Below are 20,587 nucleotides of genomic sequence, written 5' to 3'. Positions count from 1 at the left end.
GGCGGATCACGTGTTGAAATGTAGTTTGAATTAATGTTTATTAATTATTTGATAATTCAGTGTTACGGTAAAAAAAAAAAAAAAAAAAAGGTGGATTCAGGAACAAAGAAAAAAAAAAGATTTATAATATAGTGTTTGTGGTGTTGGGTGTGTGTTTTAATGACAACAGGAGTCCGTTATACAAACAAAATGCATCATCATGCAGTTAGATTCGGGTAATTTGGGCTGATCCTGGGTCGGGTGGGTCCTCGTGGTCCATGACCCTCCTCAACATAAGGAAACCTCGATGAGATCCAATCACCTCCTCCTTCACGCGCTGTGATCTCACCTCCCTATTTCCGATTGGATTGCTATATTTAGGAAACCACCCTGCGCTTTATAAAGAGATCGCACTGGTTACTGGTAATATTTTCTGGAGTTGGGGAAACGGGAGCGGCTCACGGAAGACGTCTGTGCCGTCTTTTGTCGAGTATAAAAGCCGCGGAGGGAGCGAGTGTACCGGGGGGGGACATCTGTGCTGCGGACGGGAAGCGAGAGCTCGGAACCAGAGGCAGGAATGGCAGACAACCGCAAGAAACTTGTCGTGGTGGGGGACGGCGCATGTGGGAAGACATGTCTGCTGATCCTGTTCAGCAAAGACGAGTTCCCCGAGGTGTACGTCCCCACTGTGTTTGAGACGTACGTGGCGGACATAGAGGTGGACAACAAGCAGGTCCAGCTGGCTCTGTGGGACACGGCCGGACAGGAGGACTACGACCGGCTGCGCCCGCTCTCCTATCCGGACACGGATGTCATTCTGATGTGCTTCTCCGTGGACAGCCCGGACTCGTTGGAAAACATCCCCGAAAAGTGGGTCCCCGAGGTGAAGCACTTTTGTCCCAACGTGCCCATCATACTGGTGGCCAACAAGAAAGATCTGCGCAACGACGAGAACGTGAAGAACGAGCTGTCCCGGCTGAAGCTGGAGCCCGTGAAGGCGGAGGACGGCCGCGCCATGGCCATGCGCATTGGCGCATATGACTATTTGGAGTGCTCTGCCAAAACCAAGGAGGGGATCTGGGAGGTATTTGAAACTGCAACACGGGCAGCCTTACAGAAACGAAAAACACCATCAGGAAGTTGTCTCAAATGCTGTGTTCTGATGTGAATGGACGCTTTTTTTTGTCTTGGAGAGCAGTGACGCACAGACGAGACGTTTGGGGATCCGTGTCTGAACATGTACTGGCAGTGACCACGGTTTGGGGGATACTCCCTTGTAAAAAAAAAAACAAAAAACAACAACAACAAAAAAAGAAAATCACACGACCTTGCTTGACCCATGACTGCAAACAAGTTGTTTTAAAACACACCTGATATCTTTGTGTGTGTGTGTGTGTGTGTGTGTGGTTACAGCATGTTGTCTGTGGGTCCCACCACATGATCCCAGTCTGACAGGTGGAGGACGAGAAGCCTCCTCTGATGTGGACATGACTCTTTCCAAAGGTCTGCTTTCGAGCCAAGATTTTAAATTGCTCACTTTTTTTTGTGTGTGTGTGTGTTTCAAAGTGTTTGCATAGGCCACTGCCTCACTGCCAAGGTTAAGCAAAGCAGTAAAAAAAAAAATAAGATTGCACTGGTTATTTAAGTCCACTTTGTATTGTACGATGACTGTATTTAATTTGGCAAGTTGCACAGCACCTGAACACTACAGCGACTCACAGGCAGGTTTTTATAGAAAGTACACGTTAGTGCAAGGACGCACCTGGTGTTCACTGTACAGTTTAGTTTGTTCTGACGTACGTTTACAGTTGAGGACATCAAGTCGTCTCAGGTTCGTTAGTCGGTACCACATCCAAAAAAAGTATTGAATAGTTTTCACCCAGCGGGCCAAATACCAGTGAAGGTCTGCGAGGCCGCACATTGGCCGGTCTTGAAAAGGGCTAACCACATTGTCCGGTGTACTTTCTGCACGTTTTTCAAGTGGTTGTTCTGTTACAGACGAGCGTACAAACCGTTATCGCAGTATATCCTTTTTTTTAAAGGTGCAATATGTAAGAATTGGCCACTACAAATAGGGGGAAAGCATATCACCAGAGTGTCCTCTAACCGTAGCTGACGTTAGCTCGGTTAGCTGTGCAGCTAGTGGGGTTGGTATTAGGAGGATGGGGAGGCTGTGGCTAGCTGGTTAGCATGCTAACTGCAGTAGATACATAAAGGTCTACACATTTTCTTTCCTTCACTTTCTGTCTGTGTTTTAAACTACAGTTCTTACGTACTGCACCTTTAAACGTTGCTCAGCATGATTCTACCCCACATGTTATGCTTGCTAATGTCTACAATGGCACATTCATGAAAAAAGGAGTGTTTTGAACATTTTTATATAACAATGAAGGAGGAAGTTACAGAGAGTAGCTTGTAAATAGTACAACCAGCAAAAGAAATGTTTTTTTTCCTTACAGTTCACCTTCATCTAATCATTTGAAGCACATAACGGCGTCTCACCATGTTTCTGAACTCTGACAGCCAGATGTAGTTTTTCTCTGAAGCAAAGACTTAAAGACGTGCTTGACATTTTCCAGTTACGTGGTTGATGTTTCAACGAGAGGACGGAGCATCTGAGCGCTTCGCTTACAGAGTTTTCTTACAAAGCGTCACATAAAGAAGAGTGGGCTAGCACACTCTCATTTTTTGGGGATTAAGCCATCTGATGGCAATTGAACATTTCAACTGTGTTTATGTGTTTTGTTTTTAAAAACCCACAATCTTAAACAAACATTAGGGTATTCGTTTGACTAAAATACTTGACGGAAACTAAACGTAAAGGTTTTTTACAGCAGTAAAACTCAATTGTGATCGATTGAGAGATGACAAACACACTTGATGTCTTCCATTTTGACTGTGAATGTATCTCCAGATTTATTTGGTCAAAAACATTGTCGGGAGCTTTTGAAGTTAGCAACAGAAAGCAATGTATTTGAGTTTGATTTTTCCAGCTCATGTCTGATCTGTGTCTCCACAGAAGTGTTGTGTTACTGCCCTCTTGCACAATGGTGGGAGAGCTCGTTCAAATGACAGCTATGAACATCGATTACAGAGACTGTTGCTACACTGGGAGTCCAGGGGAAAACCCGCTTGGATTTGGTCTTTGAGAAGAAAAAGCTTACATTTCGCTTAATGTTTCTCTTGTTCAGTAAGTCACCATATAGTCGAGATAAATCAGAGTTTAAAAGAGTATCTTTTCTAAATCCAACCAGAGTTACAGTGGTGTAAAAGTCACATTCCTCCATGCCTTCTGTTGCCGGGCTTTTTGCTGACTTACAGGACAGGAATGCATTGTGCTGGACTGGTTAATTTTCCCACACTGGCCCCCCTCATGTGCCTCTGATTTCCAGTGTTGTTAGGTTATTATTCAATGGTCAGACTGAGCAGTTTTTCCTCCTTTTTTCTTTATTTGACTTTTTTTTTTTAAAGAGGAGAAAATGAGAGAAACATGCTGAAAATGTGCCAAAATGTGTTTTTGTTTTGTAAGAGTTCATCAAATTATGACTACGTTAATGTGATGACATAATTTCAAGGCTTGAACGGGAGATTGGGAAACAATGGAAATTTCTGTGAGGCAAAACAATACAGAATGTAAGGGAACAAGTGGTACTGTTTTTGAGAAAGTCAATAAAAGGATCAATGTGTCACCACCTCTACTTTTCCATGTGTTTGCTTGATTTTCTCACTCTAACGACAAAATACATTAGTTACGATTTGAAAGAAAAATAGTGTATATACTGACAATTAAATTAAGTTCATTGACATATTTTGTGAATTAAATCATCCATTGCATTGGGTTCTTCTGTTTTTTTGCAGGATATACAGTATTTAGCCACAAATATGGTCCTTATGATCAGTGGTGAAAAGGTTTTGAGGTACTTGAGTATTTCCATTTTATGATATTTTATACTTAATGTTCTTTTTTTCTCCACTTAATTTATCTGCCCAGTGACAGCGTTGTGTGTACAAGTTTAGAAATACTACTTTTGGTAAACGTGAAAGTCACCATTACAAATAGTACTTGAGTAAAAGTCTTAAGAGTATCTGATATTTAATGTACTTAACTATTAAAAAGTAATTTTCTACAAATACAGTATCAAAAGTACACGTAAAAATAAAAAATTATACATATCTACATGTATTCTGTATACTATAGGTTGACAAATTACTGGCCTGGCTGATGATTGGACCTGATATCAGTGTTTTTTAATCTCATTGCAAACATAATACATTAATTTAAAAATTAAGGCTTTGATGCAGCATGTGATCTGTAAAGTAGTATATAAAGTTATCAAATAAATGTAATGGAGTAAAAATAATACAATAATGTCCTCTAAAATGTAGCGAAGCGGGTCAATAAAGCTGCTGAATATTAAACTACTCAAGGAAAGTGCAAGTACCTCAAAATTGTGCTTTTATTAAATGTACTCAGTTACATTTCATCTCTGCCCAGCAGGATGTTAAAGTCATTTAAACAGCTGCTGCAAGCTGTGAAATTAAAATACCACATTAATGAGTAAATAATTAGAAGTCAGTGATATTTTGTTCTTTATACATTATGTTTTTAATTCAGCTGATAATACTGCTGGAGTTTTACTTAAGTAAGATGTTAATGCTATATTTTTACACTGTTATTCTGCTACATTTGCTTAAACAAAGAATATGATTACTTCCTTCACCGATGTTGATGACTACACAGGCATAGCTCTCATTAGGAAAAATATATTCATTTATTCCAAAGGGTGAACACATTTTAGTGCCTCGCCTTTTACTGTCACTAATAACTGTCAAACAGACGCTATGTCTAAGATTATTCTCATTGTTTTTAACAAGATAGCTCGTGTGTCACTGATGCTATTTTTGTCTTGACTAAATTTAGACCTGAGGATAGAAGTGACTCGTTGGCATATGCCAGGGGTGTGGAGTGAGCTTTTTAAAATCCTACCACATTGTGACTGTGCTCAGTGTGTAGTTATTTAATAAACTTAATAATCTTATTTTTGGGACTTTAAGGTTAAACAAATTAAAGAAAATGTTAACAGTTTGTAAGCATCCTATCATACACTGCAGTGGTTTTTAAACTTTTTCTGCCCAAGGCAAACCAAAGGGCAAGCCAAAACCTCGAGGCACAATTGTGTGCTCATATCCTTGCAAAATAGCCGCTGTAACAATTGTTGTCTAATCACTGTGTACATGATTATTTCTTGCTCCCTGGAAGGTTTTTAAAGGATGTTTTTAGGGTACAGAATTTGCCTCTGTATATGTAGTAGATAAATATATATAATACATTAAAAACGTATTCATTACTCGTTGTACAGTTGTATTTTACACTAATAAGCTGTGGTTGTAGCACAATCCCAGGGCACACCTTGACTTGCCCCTCGACACACCATTTGCTGATATACTGTCAGTATCTTTGCTAACACTCTTATTTTTTATAAGCCTGGCGATAATGTCTTCAGATATTTATGTTAAAGAATAAATAAGAAATGCACAGAGATGTATGCAGTACAAACTGTCTTTATTGAGGGCCACATATTGTTGTTTTTAAATAGTACAAGACACACAAAGGGAGCACAGTAGGGTCAAAACAACTGGGAGTCTACTGTGAATAACAAACAAATTAATAATTTGAAAAACAGAGAGAGAGACAAACATGATACAGATAACAGTTGTTAAAATACAGCTTTGTATTTTTTTGATAGAACACATTTACTGATGTCTTAGATGGTTACACAATAGACACAGTCAATACAAACACTGTTAGTTAGCGATGGTCACTTAGTTGAATTTGGCAACAAATGGTAAAGGAATGTCAACCTCCATCTGTCTGTCTCCGACTCTCACAAATGGTTCAACATTTTTGCTTGTCTCCTTAAGAGTTTTAATGACATTGTTTTGGAAAGCGTTGATACGTTTTACCAATAAGCCAATCCAGGACTGGATGTCAGCTTGAAGCTGTTCAAAAGAAATGTCAGCCAACATATTCTCGACTCTAGCTCTCACAGCTCTTACATACTCCACAATAATTCTGCGGGCTGATTCAACCTGCTTGGCAACATCAGCAAGGACCTGGGAGTTCATGGCATCGTTGTAAACATCAGTCACAAAGGTTGAGAACCTCTCTACGTTCTGAGATTTTAGGGTTTGGAGGAATTTCTCGTTTTGTTCAATGGTAAACTGAATGAATGCGGAGAATTTGTTAATGATATCTTCCAGCTGGATCTCCCCCAGTTTCCTCACAGTGACAATTACCTGGTCCTGAATTTTCCTCAAAGCTACAAACAAGTCATCAAGAATTTCTCTTCCAATGACAACATAGTTAGAGCCAGGAAGAGTAAATTCAATGGCTTTTATGTAATCAATGACTGACGTGAACATGATGGCAAAGTACTCTGGAACCTTTTCAACAGCCTCCTCAGATACATCTGCAACAAAAGTGCTGAATTTCTGGTAGACCTCAAGACCAGACAGCCTCTCTTCATAACCAGGGATCTGGAACTTGGTCTCTCTCAGGAATTTAACAACAGCATCCAGAACAATTTCAACTTTCTTTTGGTACTCTTTAAGGATCAAAATGGTCTTATCTGTGACAGTGGTCATAACATTGGAAAGATCTACTCTTGCAAAATTGTCAACAGCCCTCTTGAACATCACTTTTCCCTGCTCTTTGGCCTTTTCAAAAGAACCCTCAAGCCTGCTAGCCTGTTTGTAGACAGTGTTGTATGTCCTGATTGCAGGATCAGACACCATCTCCATGATTACGGGCACCTGTTTCTGCAGACGCAGCATCATCTCATAGGGCATCTCCATATTCCAGCTTGTCTGAAGGTTCAGCTTCTCAGAGTTCACCAAAGACATCCTCAGACCCAAGATCTCAATGTCTGTTGTTGGCTCAGACTGTGGGAGACAAAAAGAAATTTTTACTAAAAAATTTAACGCGCCATTTCCCTGAAATCACAATCAAAGGTAAGTAGTAAGCGAATAAGTAAGCAGAAGTTCTCTTACCGGGTAGCGACCATAGAGTCTTGCTTTCACTTGTGCTGGGCGCTTGGTCTGCATCTGAAGAGCGATGAGTCCTGCAGATGGAGTTGACATAGAGACAACGAGGCCTTCTTCTGGGTTTCCAGTGATCTCCTGGTAGATTTCCACAGTCATGACAGGCAGATTGACCTTTGCTGAATTGGTGATGGAGGTATCAACATTGTCAAAACTGAGGACGATGGTGCTGTCGTGGTTTCCCTCTAGCACTAAATGTTTTACAGACAGGACAGAGGCCAATCTTAATCCGTCGACTGTGTTCAGGTTGGTGTTGCCTGCAATTCTTCCATTCAGAAACTCAAATTCAGAGGTTGAAGAGGCATCAAGTTTGATGACGATGCTGTCCTGGTTGAGGATGCTGGCATCAGTTTTCAGTGTGACCATTGCTGTTTTCACAGAGAGCTCGTAGGTCAGATCACCCATTTTAGGGATCCTGATGTTCTGGATTTTGGGCAGAGTGATTTTTGGCAGAGTCAGCTTGCTGAGGGCAGATGGGACATGCAGAGCAGGCATTGTGATGAGACTGAAGTCGGGCAGAGGAATGGTGAATGTGGACACCTCAACATTCATCACTGGAACTCTGTAGGCAGGGACTGTGATGGTTTTGGGCAGCTCAATGCTATATTTCTCATACTCAGCCTTCGCCTTGTTGTAAGATTTAGCCAGCATGGCAGCAGCCTTGTCCTTGTTGATGAGCACTTTCTTGTGCAGAGTCTTGACATTGCTATTGATGGCATTGATGACTGGTTCCATATCAATGTTAATGGTGATCATCTCAGGGTTCTTCATGTACTTCAGCTTGGAGTTGATGTCAAATGTCTGCTGAGTTGTGATCAGGATGTTGCTCAGGCCGGTGTCTTCCCACAGTGAAAAGTCTTGAACTCTTGGTGTCTTAAAACCAACAAATGGCACATTGATTTCAGGAATGGTGATAGGTTGCTTCAGCACATCCAAATTGGCTTCTCCGTTAATCTGGGAGAATACGTTGATTTCGCTGTCACCATTATCCATGGTGAAATAGTGGGAGTACTTGAACTGGTTGTATCTTGCCAGACCAGTCCAGCTAGCTTGCTGCACTTCAGAGTTCAGGGTAAGGGATGCGTCATTCTGGAGATCCACCTTTCCAGACAGGCTGAATGGAAGGGCAACCTTGGCATTTCCCTTGTTCTTGGTGTCAAACACAAGCTCACTTGGTGTAACTGAAGCGAGCATAGAGCTTGAGAGAGTTCCCTCAACTGGTCCAGTTAGCTCTGCATTGTGAGAGGCAGTGAAATCAATTTTCATGTCTTCAACCTTAGCTTGGAACTTGACCTCTGCAACGCTGGCCTTCATGATGGGTGTTTCTGTCTCAACCTTGGCGTCGACAATTACATGGCGGAAAATGCAAAAATCTGCAACCACATTTTGATTCATTTTGAATTCGCTGCTGCCTGTTTCTCCAGTGAAAGTCACTTTGGCTGTGTGGAAATCCATGACCACCTCCATGTCACTCTTGTGGGTTGCCTCATCTGAGAAGTCCTGGACTGCATATTTTCCATTAGCCAGATTGTTGATGGTCAGTGTGGCAGTGCCTTCCTCAAGCTGGAAAACGGTCTTTTGGTTCATTGATGTTTCACTGAAGATGTTGATGAGTGGCATGTTGATGTTGTGCTTGTAGCCAGTCTCTACATTGGCAGAAACTCCATTTTCCATGGCAAAGAATGCATTATTGACAAGCTCTGCAACGTAGGGCTCAGTGTTGACCTTTGCGGTGGTTTCGGCAGAAGCCTGAGCTGACAGGCCATAGAGGGTCATTGTTCCCTTGTGGTCGAGTGTAATGCTTGACTGGTCAACATTGATGTTCTCAGAGATCGACAGACGACTCATCTTGGGTGCAGCGACATGAACACTGGTGTCCACTGTGAAGTCAAGAACTTTCAAAGTAGATGAAGCCCGTGAGTTAAGGTTAATTTTGAACTCTGGTGTTTCTGATTCAGTTGTGGTGTTCTCCAGGTCAGCAGTGGTCCTGAGTTTGTAATGAGGTGAGCTGACACTGACCTCTCCGTAGAGTTTTCCAAAGCAGGGAATCTTGCTCATATCTGCCACTTTCTCTTTCAGCTCCATAGCGAATGTGTCATAGTCAAAAGATTTGATCTTCTGAAGCATTCTCATGAAATAGTCGCTCATGTCATCAATCAGCAGTTTGAAGTCGAAGGAATACAGCTCATTCACAAGCTCCTGAACAGGCACCATAACTCTTTCGAGCACAGGCTGGATGTCAACTGACTTGAGAGCAACAAATGCAGACTGAATCTTTTCCCTCACCTGATACTGCTTCATAATTTTAACAATCTCATCCATGATGGCTGCAATAATCTTCTCAACCTCATAGCTGGACAGGATCTCTTCTACTTTGGTGTAAATTGCATTGAACTTGTTAGTAATGTTATGTTTCTTGAGCCAAGCCACAATAGCATCCTTCATTGATTTCACCACATTCATGACTTTGTCAGCTGGGAACCTGGCTGTCAGGTTGGTCACATAGTTTTCCACTGAGCTGATATACTTCCTCAGGTCTTGGACAAAGAGGTTGAAGTCAAAGTTGTCAATGACCTCCTTCAGTTCGGACAATTTGTTCTGAAACTTGGCACTGATTTCATACTTGGTGTTGATGTCTTTCACCATCTCAATGCTTTGGTCCATCAGCCTCATCACTGTGGTCTTCACATTTTCAATAACTGCTGGCAGATGCTCAATGAATGGGATCTGGATGAAGTGGCTGTCCATGTTCTTGTCATATTTCACAAATCCAGAGATGGCGTAATCTTGACTTGCATCACTGAAGAGGGGGGTTGAGGCAGCTCCCATCATCTCGATTCCCATTCTCTCTACGTTGTTATAGGCGCTCATTTCCTGATCAAGAGTGTGCTCATTCACTTTGGATGTCATCTTCAGTGTTACACTTTGCTCTTGGAGGCTCAGCATGCTGTTGAACTTGTTCTCCATGTTGGTCTTGATGGTGGGTCTGCCCTCCAGTTCATGAGTGGTTGAGGCTCTGTACTCAAATGAATGTGTGTACAGCATGGGTTCTGCTTTCAGGAGGAATTTGCTGTACAATTCACCATTGTGCTGTCCATACAGATACATAGCTGCGTCAGAGTTGAAAATGGCATCAATGTTCAGAGTGAAGGGTTCAGCGACAGTTTTGACTGTGCTCTCCAGATGAAGATATGGTGAGTTGAAGTTAGCCACATTGTTGAACTTCATGCTCAGACCAGCAACCTCCATATCAGTGGTTTGTGTTGTTTGAGTTCCCAGGAGTCTACCGTTGGTGTTGCACTTGGCAGAGAGGACCATGTCAACAAATTTGACTTCATAAGTGTGCTTGAGCTCTTCCTCTGAGAAGACTCCTGTCATTGTTCCAGTCAGCTCCATGTTGTAGGGCTCTGCCTTGAACTGGGCATCATTCACAAAGTTAATCGCCATGATCTTCAGGTCATTTTTCACCATAGCTGAGGCAATAAAACGCTCCATGTTAACTGTGATGTCATGCATGTAGGAGTTCTTCTGGTTAAGGACGTTTTCAGTCTTGGAGCGGAGGGTGAAAGATCTCAGTGTAAGAGACAGTGAGTGGATGTTTTCGGTCCTCATCTCGTTGAAAGATCCGACAATGTTGTTGGAGAGGATCAAGCCATCTTCGTTCACTCTGAGGTTCACTGTGTTCCTGGTGTCGATGTCAAAGAGGTTGCCCTTAAAGACGCCGTTGAGATACACTTCTGTGCTGGCCATCTTTCCCTCAACACTGAGCTCAGCTTTGTTGTCCCTGATGCCTCCCTTAGTGGTGAGAGACATGGTGGCACCAGTGGTATCAACTCCACCATGGAAAACATTCTCGAAGGTCATTGGGCTGTACTGGGCAGTTGTTGTGCAGCTGGTGACCAGGCCATTGCTGTTCAAGGCCAAAGTTGCCTTGTGAGAGGCGAGGCTTGAAAAGATGTTCAAGGAGGCATCAGCATTGATCTCCAAGCCGGAGGGATTCATGGACCCAGTGACCAAAGAGTAGGCACGGTTCTCGGTGTCATCAGCTTGATTCTCAATCCTGAGGGTGGCCTGTCCGTCGGAGGTGGAGAACTCCATCTGGCTACGAAGCATTCGCTCATCAGCCTTGGTCACAGAGTCGGACTGCATGGTCAGCTTGATATCCTTGTAGTTCAGGCTCATTTTGGTGGTGTGCTTGATGGGGTTACTGTTCATGTTGGTGTTTGACTCAATCAGAAGCTCCTCATTTGCATATGATGCCTTGATCTTGTTCATAAGCTTCAGGGCTTCAGAGTTGACCCTCAGTGTGCTCTCCAGCCTTGCTTCTTTCTTCGCTGGCTCAACAGAGAAGGTGTGGAGATAGGTGGTGCTGGCAGTCAATGGTCCAACAGTCACACTTCCGTCCATGTTGATATCCCCGGAGAGCATGTTTGAATCGAGGCCAACCTGGGTGGTAACAGTCAGGGAAGTGTCCAGACCCGCAGGAGAGTTGGCAAACACGTTGTACTTTCCTGTTGACATTACATTGTCTGTGACAGCAATGGTTTCGAGCACATTGAAACCTGTGTTCATGAGCATGTGGTTCAGGGAACCATCAATGGCGAGTTTCATGGTTTTCTCTGCTGTGTCTGTGATTGTTGCAACTCCTTTAAAACACACAAAACAGCAAAAATAATAATTAGTATCAACATTTATCTTGTTTCCCTTGTCTCAAATAACAAATGTGGAACTCTTCCAATTAAAGAAAACAATAAAGATTAAATTACCCTGAGTTTTGAAGGCAAGAAGCTTCATTGGACTGTCAGCCAGGATGTTGAACTTGGCGAAGTAGGTAGGAGAATCTTCTGTATCATTGCCAGCACTCATTGTTGTCTCCCAGTTATAATAGTTGCTGTTGACCTTGGCAGACACCTCGGCCACTCCCATCAGAGGCAGGATAAGATCGTATTCATCAGGAATGGTGAAAGTGGGGATCTGGATCTCCTGTGAGGCAATCTCCATACCCAGCTGAGGCACGGAGATGCGTGGGGAGGCGACCATTGGAGGAATCATCAGCTCCTCAGAGGATTTGCCTCCAAGAGGCAGAGGGACGGTGATGATCAAACGCTCCAGGTTGAACCGGTATTTGAATGCGCTTTCACTGGTGAAAGTATGAAAGCAGAACATTTGGTAAATTCAAAACAGACATTCAACTGGTGAGTAAATCTAAATTTAATGAAAAAAAGGTGTATTTTTCTTCAAATCCATATGAAAAACAATATTTTTAATAGATGTGGATTTACTTACAGGTTCATGAATAGGTTCTCAGGCATGGCGGGCATTTCAGGCATTTCCACATTTGCCATTTTGTTTCTCAGAGTCTCGACATAGGGAACATCAGCTGTGATCTTGTCCATATAGATATTGCTGGCCTGATGAAAAAACACCACATTTCTTATGCTTTAGTCTGGAGGAACAAGAACTAAGTAAAGGTATGCTCGAATAGTGATAATGATTATATTAATTTCACCTCAACAGCCTTGTTGACGATATGACGCAGTTTCATGTCAGTCTTGACAACCTGCTGGTCCATGATATCCTCAACAAGCTGACCGAGCCAGGCCTGGAGGGCTTCAGTTGAAGTCACCAGCATCTTAGTGTCAGCGTTTATGTTGGACATTAGCTGAACCTCAGCCTGCTCTACACCTGATGTACAAAGCATATAACATTTTACTTTTACATTACATTACAGTATTTGAAGAAATTCTTGAAATCATCAATTTCTGACATTCATGAACACTATTTTCTTTAACAGACATACCATATTTGATTGTGACTGCCTGAACAGAGGAGGTCTCTGCGAGCTTGACATCACTCTTGATCTCCACGGTGAATACGCCAGGGTGGCTCACGGTGGCGGTAATGGCGGCATCAGTCTTGAGTGAGGGGACTAAAAGCTGAACCTGCAGCATGCCATCAGTCATGGCCTGAAGCCTGTGATTGATTAAAAAAAACAAAAACGTGATGTAGTCAATGCTTGGATAAAAAAACTGTTAAATGCGTACCTAAGATAGATTATTTATTGACAGTGTGTTTAAACAAAGTTTGTGGCTGAGTTGACTCACTTGGCACGGCCAATCAAAGAGACCTGGGGCACGTTCTTGTTGGAGATCTCGAGGGTGATGGCTTTGCCTTTGGCACTGCTGGAGGTCATGCCAACCTTAATGCCAGCCTCAACATCGAAGTCAGGGATCTCAACATTGGTGGTGAAGACATTCCTGTTCCTGTTGTATTTCATGGTGGCTGTAGCCTCGGTGGGCTGAGCACCTAAAGCCACAAAGTTAAAAGTAAGAAAAAGTATAACTTAGTTACTGATGTATTTAACCCCATGATATGACAAAGGAGGTGTTGCACATCAAAAAACTTAGGTTGATGTTATTTTTTTTCAAATAAGGTGCTCATACCCTCAGCTCTCAGGGCAAACTTCAAAGAATCGACCTTCTGGCGACCGTCCTTTCCTTCGCTGAGGAGATCGTAGGTGATGGTGGCTGTGTACTCAGAGATCTCGTTGGAAGGCTTGATGTCCACAGAAAACCTAATGTGAAAAGAACAAACAATTAATTATCTGCTGACATTGTTCAATCAACTTAAAACTGACAAAAAAAACACAGACTCTTAAAAAAAACAACTTACTTAGTCTCTCCGTTCAGGGGGAAGTAAGGGACATTGGTCTCACCAGTGCGAGCACTGATTGTTTCTGTGCAGTATTTGATGCCAGAGAAGAGAGGATTGCAGCTTGCTTCACCCAGTGAGTGTGGACTCACTGTAGCGTGACCAGCACCCACAATCATCACTTTGTTGCTATTTGAAGGAAAAAAAGCAGAATGAGTTTCTACTTTCTAAAAACTTTAAATCAAATGCAATACGATATGGCATTTTATTGCTGCATCAATATCATTTTCTTTTCAATAAATTGAGGTTTTAAGCACACTTTCATGTGACTAACAACAGAGGGAAAACATAAAACCAGAAAAAAGCATTTGCAATCTACTACTATAGCACAAACTATTTAATTTATTAAATATATTAATGTATTTTTGTGTTAATTGTTACCTGATGCTGAAGAACTTTGTGGTGCCCTGTGGGGCGGGGATGGAAAGCTTGATCTGGTTCTCCTCCATGGTGATCTTGGCATTGAGAGCGCTCTCGTGGTACATGTTGGTGTGCATCTCAACAGTGGACACAACAAATTCAGGGACATTGACTCCCATCTGAGTCACAAATTCAACTCCAACAGAGGGTGCAAACACCAGCTCCTTCTGTGAACAAAACACAGGTCACATGAAATTAATTAGGTGGCAGGGTCATAAAAATGTATTTTATCATAGACTTTACTAACAATTTGCAGGACATTTTAGGAAGTATTTCAATAACAAAGCAACAGAATAATAGAAAAACCAAATTGACTTTTTGAAAATGTACCATTCTGGGGGCAAATCGAAGGCCTCCCTTAGCGCCAGGAGTAAAGGTGCCAGACAGAGCGAATGTCAGGGGCAAACCAGAGGCTGTTGGCATGATGAATTTGTTGTCCATGAAGATGTAATGGGCGAAGATCTCATTGTCAGTGCTGGACATCAGCTTAGCCACGGTCTGATAAAAAGAATCAACAATCACTTTGAATGCTCTCTCACCGAGGTGAAGAAAAAGAGTTGGACAGTCGTTATATTAAATGGATAACAGTAGTACAGGTCCGTACCTGAGTGGGGATGATCTTCATTAAAATATCTGCATACATAATTGCGTTATCAGCAATAAACTTCAGATCAGTGCCCTTGATGTAGCCGAGCTCAGCTCCCATGATCTTCAGGTAGGCCATGGCTTCTGGGGCCTCCTGATTCTGCAGATCTTTAACCAGCTTGTTGAAGTTGCGGACGATTTCTCTCACAAGATTTTCTGGAACCTGAGAAAGATGTATTATTGTATTAGTGCCAATGATAACATTACTTAGACTGAGAGTGTTTAACAGTAATAATTAAACACAAGATTTACCTTGCGCGTCTCAGACTCTGGGAAATTAACCCATTTGTTCAGTTCTGGGATGTTGTCTACAGCCCAATACATAGCTTTGGACACGGTGTCGGGGAAGAACCCGTTCTTTCCAAACAAAGCATCAATGGTTGGCTCGAAGCCCTTTCCTTGCATGCCAATCTGTCGGTAAAGAAAAAAAAAAACAGATTCAAAAACAGCATGGGTTAAACTCTGAATCCGGGCCAAATAATTCTGTTATAAATGCTATTTAGCTTAATTTCAGTGGCAGATGTGTAAATTTGGCCAAAAGCAAGTCAAATACAGCATAACATAATAAGAAGATGCCAATGAATATAGTTTTATGCTCAAACTACTTTTTGAAAAAGCAATAAAATACTGATTATATGACCCACAGTATTACATACCTCCCAAACATCCATGTTGAAACCAAAAGCTTTCAGGGTAGTTTCCAGCAGGACCTCCCTTGGCAGCTGGTTGCTGGAATCAAAGACAACGTGGCCCTGAACGTTGGCGCCCATGTTCTCATAGGCCATACCCAGCTTGTAGTTGCGAGACTTGGTGGTGTATTCGTTGTGTGTCTCGACCTCATTTTCCTGCAGGGCATCCTTGATCTTCTTGCCAATGCTGGGGTAATAATGAGATGTAACACAATCAGTTAAATGTAAGTCATTGGGTTGTAAAATGTCCATGAAGTAAGGCAAAAAATGTCACTTGAAAGGTGCTCTTATCTTACATCTGCATCTCTGGGTCAGTGGAGGAAATGATGTTGTAGACGTGGGAGGTCACAAAGGACTTGATCTGTGTGTTCTGCTCCTGTGTGACCAGCTTCTTCACCATCTCAATGTCACTGTCCTGGGGGTTCCTCATCACGATCAGGTAAGCGGCCAGGCGCTTCTGCACAGCACCCTTGGGGTACTGGCTGACCCTCTGGAGGTTAGAGCGAACCTGGATAGCAAAACAACAGAAACTTGTTTGTCAGTTTTTTGTCACTCCACACTACAAAACTATAACTGCCATTCCAAAAAAGTTGGGACGTTGTGTAAAACGTTAATAAAACAGACATATACTCAATTGAAAACAGGACTAATATACTTAATGATTTAATTCTGTTCTTATTTACATTTTAAAGTGTCCCGACTCTTTTAGACTCAGGGTTTTGGGACGCTTTTGATCTGTGAATGGGATGTTGGTTACCTCATCTGTCACAGACATGCGTCTGAAAGCCTGGATGGCGGCCAGCTGCACGGACAGTGTGGTTGCAGGCTGTCTCATGCACTTCATCAGTGTGGTCTTAATAGCAGCGTCAGCAGCCTCCATTGCATCTCCCATGTTACCAACAACCTGGACGAAAGAGTATCAACAATTAGAAAAAAACATGGAACTGGAAGATGCCATTTAAAGTCGAACTTTTGTAAGAGGATTTTTTTTTCACAGCTGTTACCTACCCTCAAGGTCAGGAAGGTCAGATCTTTCTCTCCAGCACAGTCTGCGCCCAGGAGGGAAGCCATGAACTCAGAGACAGCAGTGATCTCAGGGGTGACACCCTCAGCCTGATACAGTCTAGTGACAAATTTAGACATTAGTGATGTACAACAGAAACCACAACTGTCTCAATGAGGAGGACCTTCCTACATGTGCCTTTACTTACTTCCTGACTGCATTGCTCAGGGCATACATGATGGGTTTGCTCTGCCTGTACTGAGCCATTGCCAGCATGTCTTTCACCATGAGGCGGGAGGGGTTGGGCAGGAGTCCCAGGGCGTAGACGGCAGCATCAACCTCAAGAGCACCCTCGTCAAAGGTCCTGAGAACCTTCAGCATGGCGCTGGTGCACTCGGGGGTGCCACACTGAGCCAGAGCTTGCCATGTCAGAGACTGTGACATGTCCATCATCTCAACAGCAGCAGATCCCACGATATCAGCGTTCAGGACACGCAGCTCAGACACCAGCTTGTGGAAGAGGCTAGCGCGCTCCTCGCCCTTGGTGGTCTGTGACAGAGCGTTCAGCTCCTGGAATGTGGAGATGGCAGCATCCTTGGTCTGGACGGGGGACTTGTCATCAGCAACCTCCATGGACAGGTCCTTGAGGTTGTCCTCATCTGCACAGATTGAATCACAAACAGTAAGAAAATGCAGAGGAGTCTGACACGTTTGACATACTGAACATATTTATATCTTTTACAAGCTATTTATAAAAACTGAAACACTCACTGCGGTCAAAGATTCTGTCGTTGATCTTGGCGGTCTCCCTCAGAGTCACAGTCTGCTTCACAATGGTTGAAATGCCATATTCGTTCCTATTTGCAGAGGAAATGAGACAATTTCAACAAATTAGTTGGACAGGAAATAATAACACTTGGCTAAATGTCTGTTTTGAACTTTTTGGCAATATGGAGCATTGTTAAAATCCTGAAATATGTGTTAAATTCAAAGCGGACCTCACAAAAAATCATACAACCATGCCAAAGATTTGAATATTTTCGTCTTAAGTGCTCTATTATTTAGTGGAAACTTGATTCTTTTAAAACTTACTTGTGGGAGAGAGGCAGGAAGATGTGTTTCTCTGTGCAGACTCCACTGGTCATGTGCTTCTTCTGGTTGTCAAACTTGTAGTCACAAGTCTGTGTGCTGCTAATCATCTTGGACAGAGGGTAGTTCTGGTGGTGGAAAGATAACAACAATGTTTAGATTAAGCTGGAAAACAGTAAAATAATAGCACACTAGAAGCTGTGGGCTGCTTCTAAGTGTTTTTATGTTTTGGTTTTTGTAAGGGAATCCATCAGTCATTTATAAATATAGCTTGTTAAGAAATAATATTATCCTAATAAGAGGGTTGTTTCCTCTACGTAGAGGCCAGTGTGATAGCTTTAACAAATCTTGGCTTCAGTTCGTTATGTTGACAGTATGAGGTTGTTACCATGCCGGTGATGAGGGCCAGAGGACTGGTGTTCTGCCTGCGGGCAAAGAACGAGTCGCATTTGGAAAGATCCCTGCTCACGGTCACATCAGTGGCGATGTCCTCTCTGGCGTTGACGGTGAAGTCGGTGGCGCACACTCCATGGACAGTGGACTGAAAATTATGAAAGACGTCATCATCAGTGATCACTCAGAGCTGGAGTGATAAACTTGCTTTTTGTACTTTGGCAATCTCCTTGAATCTGATTATCAATTGATCTGAACGATTGCCCCCCATAACGAGAGCAAGTGATGCCATTAGAAAAGATTAACTTATCTAGGACTTTGACTTGAAGATAGCCACTGTGAGGACATGATGTTACAGGAATGTGTTTATCACCTGTGACTGGGGCAGCTTATCTATTCATTGTGCAACTTGTTTATCTTTGCATGAGTCTGTTTGGTGACTCTGGCCTGAATTGACCGGTTACTGCTGTAAATACTGACCGCAAAAAACAAGACAATAAAAACAGTCAGGGGAGCTACCATTTGTTTGTTCCTCTCCTCTTCCATTACTGGCACGATGAGAGCAGAGACAATTCCCCTCTTGATGTTCAGGATGTTGACAGCCTCATCGTCCTCAGGGTAGAGTTTGACATCAGTCTGTCCTTCAACTGTGATCTTCAAGGGGTTCCTGTTGACGTGGACAGATCATCATTTACAACCTGCCATTTTAGCCTGTCCTTTTATGTCCTCACTTCAAGCCACTTTGTGATCATACATTTCTTTAGTTTTAAGACTAAATAACACAGATGAATAGACCTTTTTTGGCGACTTACTTTGCCATTGCAGCTTTGAAAGCCTCAGCTCCAGCAGCAGGACGATATACTGGGATCCCTTGTTCATCCACACTAGAGATCTCGCTCAGAGAGCACTCTGTTGTGCGGAGGATGAAGCTACAGGTCTGGGGCACATCAACCTCAACCTGTGCAGCAGATCAAACATTTTTTTTAGTACTACTATTTCCTAATCAGGGTCACAAGCCTGTTGTTTTAAGTAATGATCGGGGCTGTGAAACATACTTTGCAGGAGACTTTGGGTCCGCTCTTGTCGTCTGTTGCTCCATTCACGCCGTTAAAGGTCTCAGCTTCGTAGTCGTACACAAACCGCCTGAAGTTCTTGAATCTTTTGGCCACTAAAAAGTATTTAAAACGTCAGTTAGACCACTGCAATGTTAGTGTTAAATACATTGTACTTTTTTTTTTACACCTATATGACAGATTCACACTTTGTAGAGTATACCTTTAGATACTTTAAATGGATAGTTTAAATGGGCAATGCGTCGTTTTGTAGAAGAAATTCAAACTCAGACATATTTACCATAACAGAATAAACAAACTGTTCTCAGAGGAAAAAAAGGTCACTGAAGCTAGAAAGGCGGCAGGGTACACCACATATAAACAAAGTAAAACAGTATTAAACTGTGTTGTCCTTTAAGGTCAGTGTGTTTATTCAGTTTATTCAGTCATTAAAACAAATAAAGTTTGTTTATGTAGTTTGTTTAGACATAGAAAAACAGTCGATGCCAAAACTAGATAGTGCACCTTTAATACTGAGAAAACGATGACTGATAGGTGAAATTCACCAGTAAGGCTCCTCTTTTTTGTTATTTATCAAATGAAATCACACCTTCCACAGTAATGTATAAAACAATGTTAAGATTTTAGGAAAAGCAACTCACAAAAGCAAACTGGAGATTGTTCCTCAACAGTTCCAACATCTTGCTCTGTAAAGGATGAGAGAAAATGTTTGCTTGACATTTTAAAAACCCACAAGCTGCCCTAAAACATGACTGAGAACAATTAAATACTTAAATCATATAAACTCTGTATAATTAAACCATTCTTAAGAGTTTAATCTTTTTTTGCTTAGCTCAAAAGGCTGGATTGTTGTAATTCAACACACTAGCTTTATACAATTATTAAAAACTACAGTTACTCATGTGTCACATGTAAAACAGCAACATCTTGCTTTTTAAAAAACGTTTTAAAACCTTTTTTCCTCAAACAGATTGAGACTGAACACAGAATCCTTAAAATCGGCTATTCGCTTTCAAATAAAAACACAATACTTACGGGCTAGTGAATATGTGCCCAGCAGCAGCAAAAGGCAGAGCTTGGTACTCCCCATGATGGGCTTAGTAAAGCTCCTGAAAGCCTTAAGGTAGGGAGAGTCCTCCTCTTTCAGTGAAGACTACTTCTTGTGCCTTAGACCTCTTGCTTTTATAGTCCTCCAATCTTACTGTATGCGATTACCTGGACGTGCAAATGTGTTGCCCTGGTTTCAAAGTCTGAACAGTCCTTGTGGCAGGCCAAAGGTTATAATGTTTCACAAACTAAGACGTGTCTGTCAGCACTGGGTGGAGGTGGGGGATGTTTGATTATGTTAAATTACCTCTCCAGCTCTTGTTTTATTATTTGGGGTTGTTTCCTTGAGACATTTAGCTGTTCTTGAGATTATTTTAATGGAGAAATTAATTTATAAATGTTCCTCCATAGAAGAAATCAAATATATCTAAAAAAAA

The 20,587-nt window shown here is 42.1% G+C and overlaps 2 protein-coding genes across 2 annotated transcripts; one reads left to right on the top strand and one right to left on the bottom strand.

The window, feature by feature from the left end:
- The first annotated feature begins 268 nt into the window (after nt 1–268).
- LOC311271902 (rho-related GTP-binding protein RhoB-like) lies at nt 269–3,677 on the top strand. The gene has a single exon (XM_084377853.1). It carries the CDS (start codon nt 557–559, stop codon nt 1,145–1,147), a length of 591 nt encoding a protein of 196 aa, XP_084233979.1. The 5' UTR covers nt 269–556; the 3' UTR covers nt 1,148–3,677.
- A 1,848-nt stretch (nt 3,678–5,525) lies between these two features.
- On the bottom strand, nt 5,526–20,236 carry LOC311271837 (apolipoprotein B-100-like). The gene is made up of 26 exons (XM_084377723.1): nt 20,139–20,236; nt 19,745–19,789; nt 19,086–19,198; nt 18,843–18,988; nt 18,550–18,697; nt 18,026–18,178; nt 17,641–17,765; nt 17,320–17,405; nt 16,757–17,207; nt 16,554–16,668; nt 16,303–16,449; nt 15,842–16,053; nt 15,513–15,732; nt 15,109–15,267; nt 14,816–15,019; nt 14,542–14,709; nt 14,173–14,378; nt 13,753–13,920; nt 13,524–13,654; nt 13,185–13,386; nt 12,881–13,053; nt 12,590–12,765; nt 12,367–12,491; nt 11,847–12,220; nt 7,030–11,726; nt 5,526–6,921 (listed from the first exon to the last, which is right to left on the bottom strand). The coding sequence occupies exons 1-26, from the start codon at nt 20,191–20,193 to the stop codon at nt 5,803–5,805; spliced, it is 9,918 nt and encodes a 3,305-aa protein (XP_084233849.1). The 5' UTR covers nt 20,194–20,236; the 3' UTR covers nt 5,526–5,802.
- Between the last annotated feature and the right edge of the window lie 351 nt (nt 20,237–20,587).

This window comes from Pagrus pagrus, assembly GCF_965226575.1.
Source record: "Pagrus pagrus genome assembly, chromosome: 16".
Classification (NCBI taxonomy): Eukaryota; Metazoa; Chordata; class Actinopteri; order Spariformes; family Sparidae; genus Pagrus; species Pagrus pagrus.
Note: the sequence above shows the minus strand (reverse complement) of the source record. Positions and strands in the feature narration are given on the sequence as shown.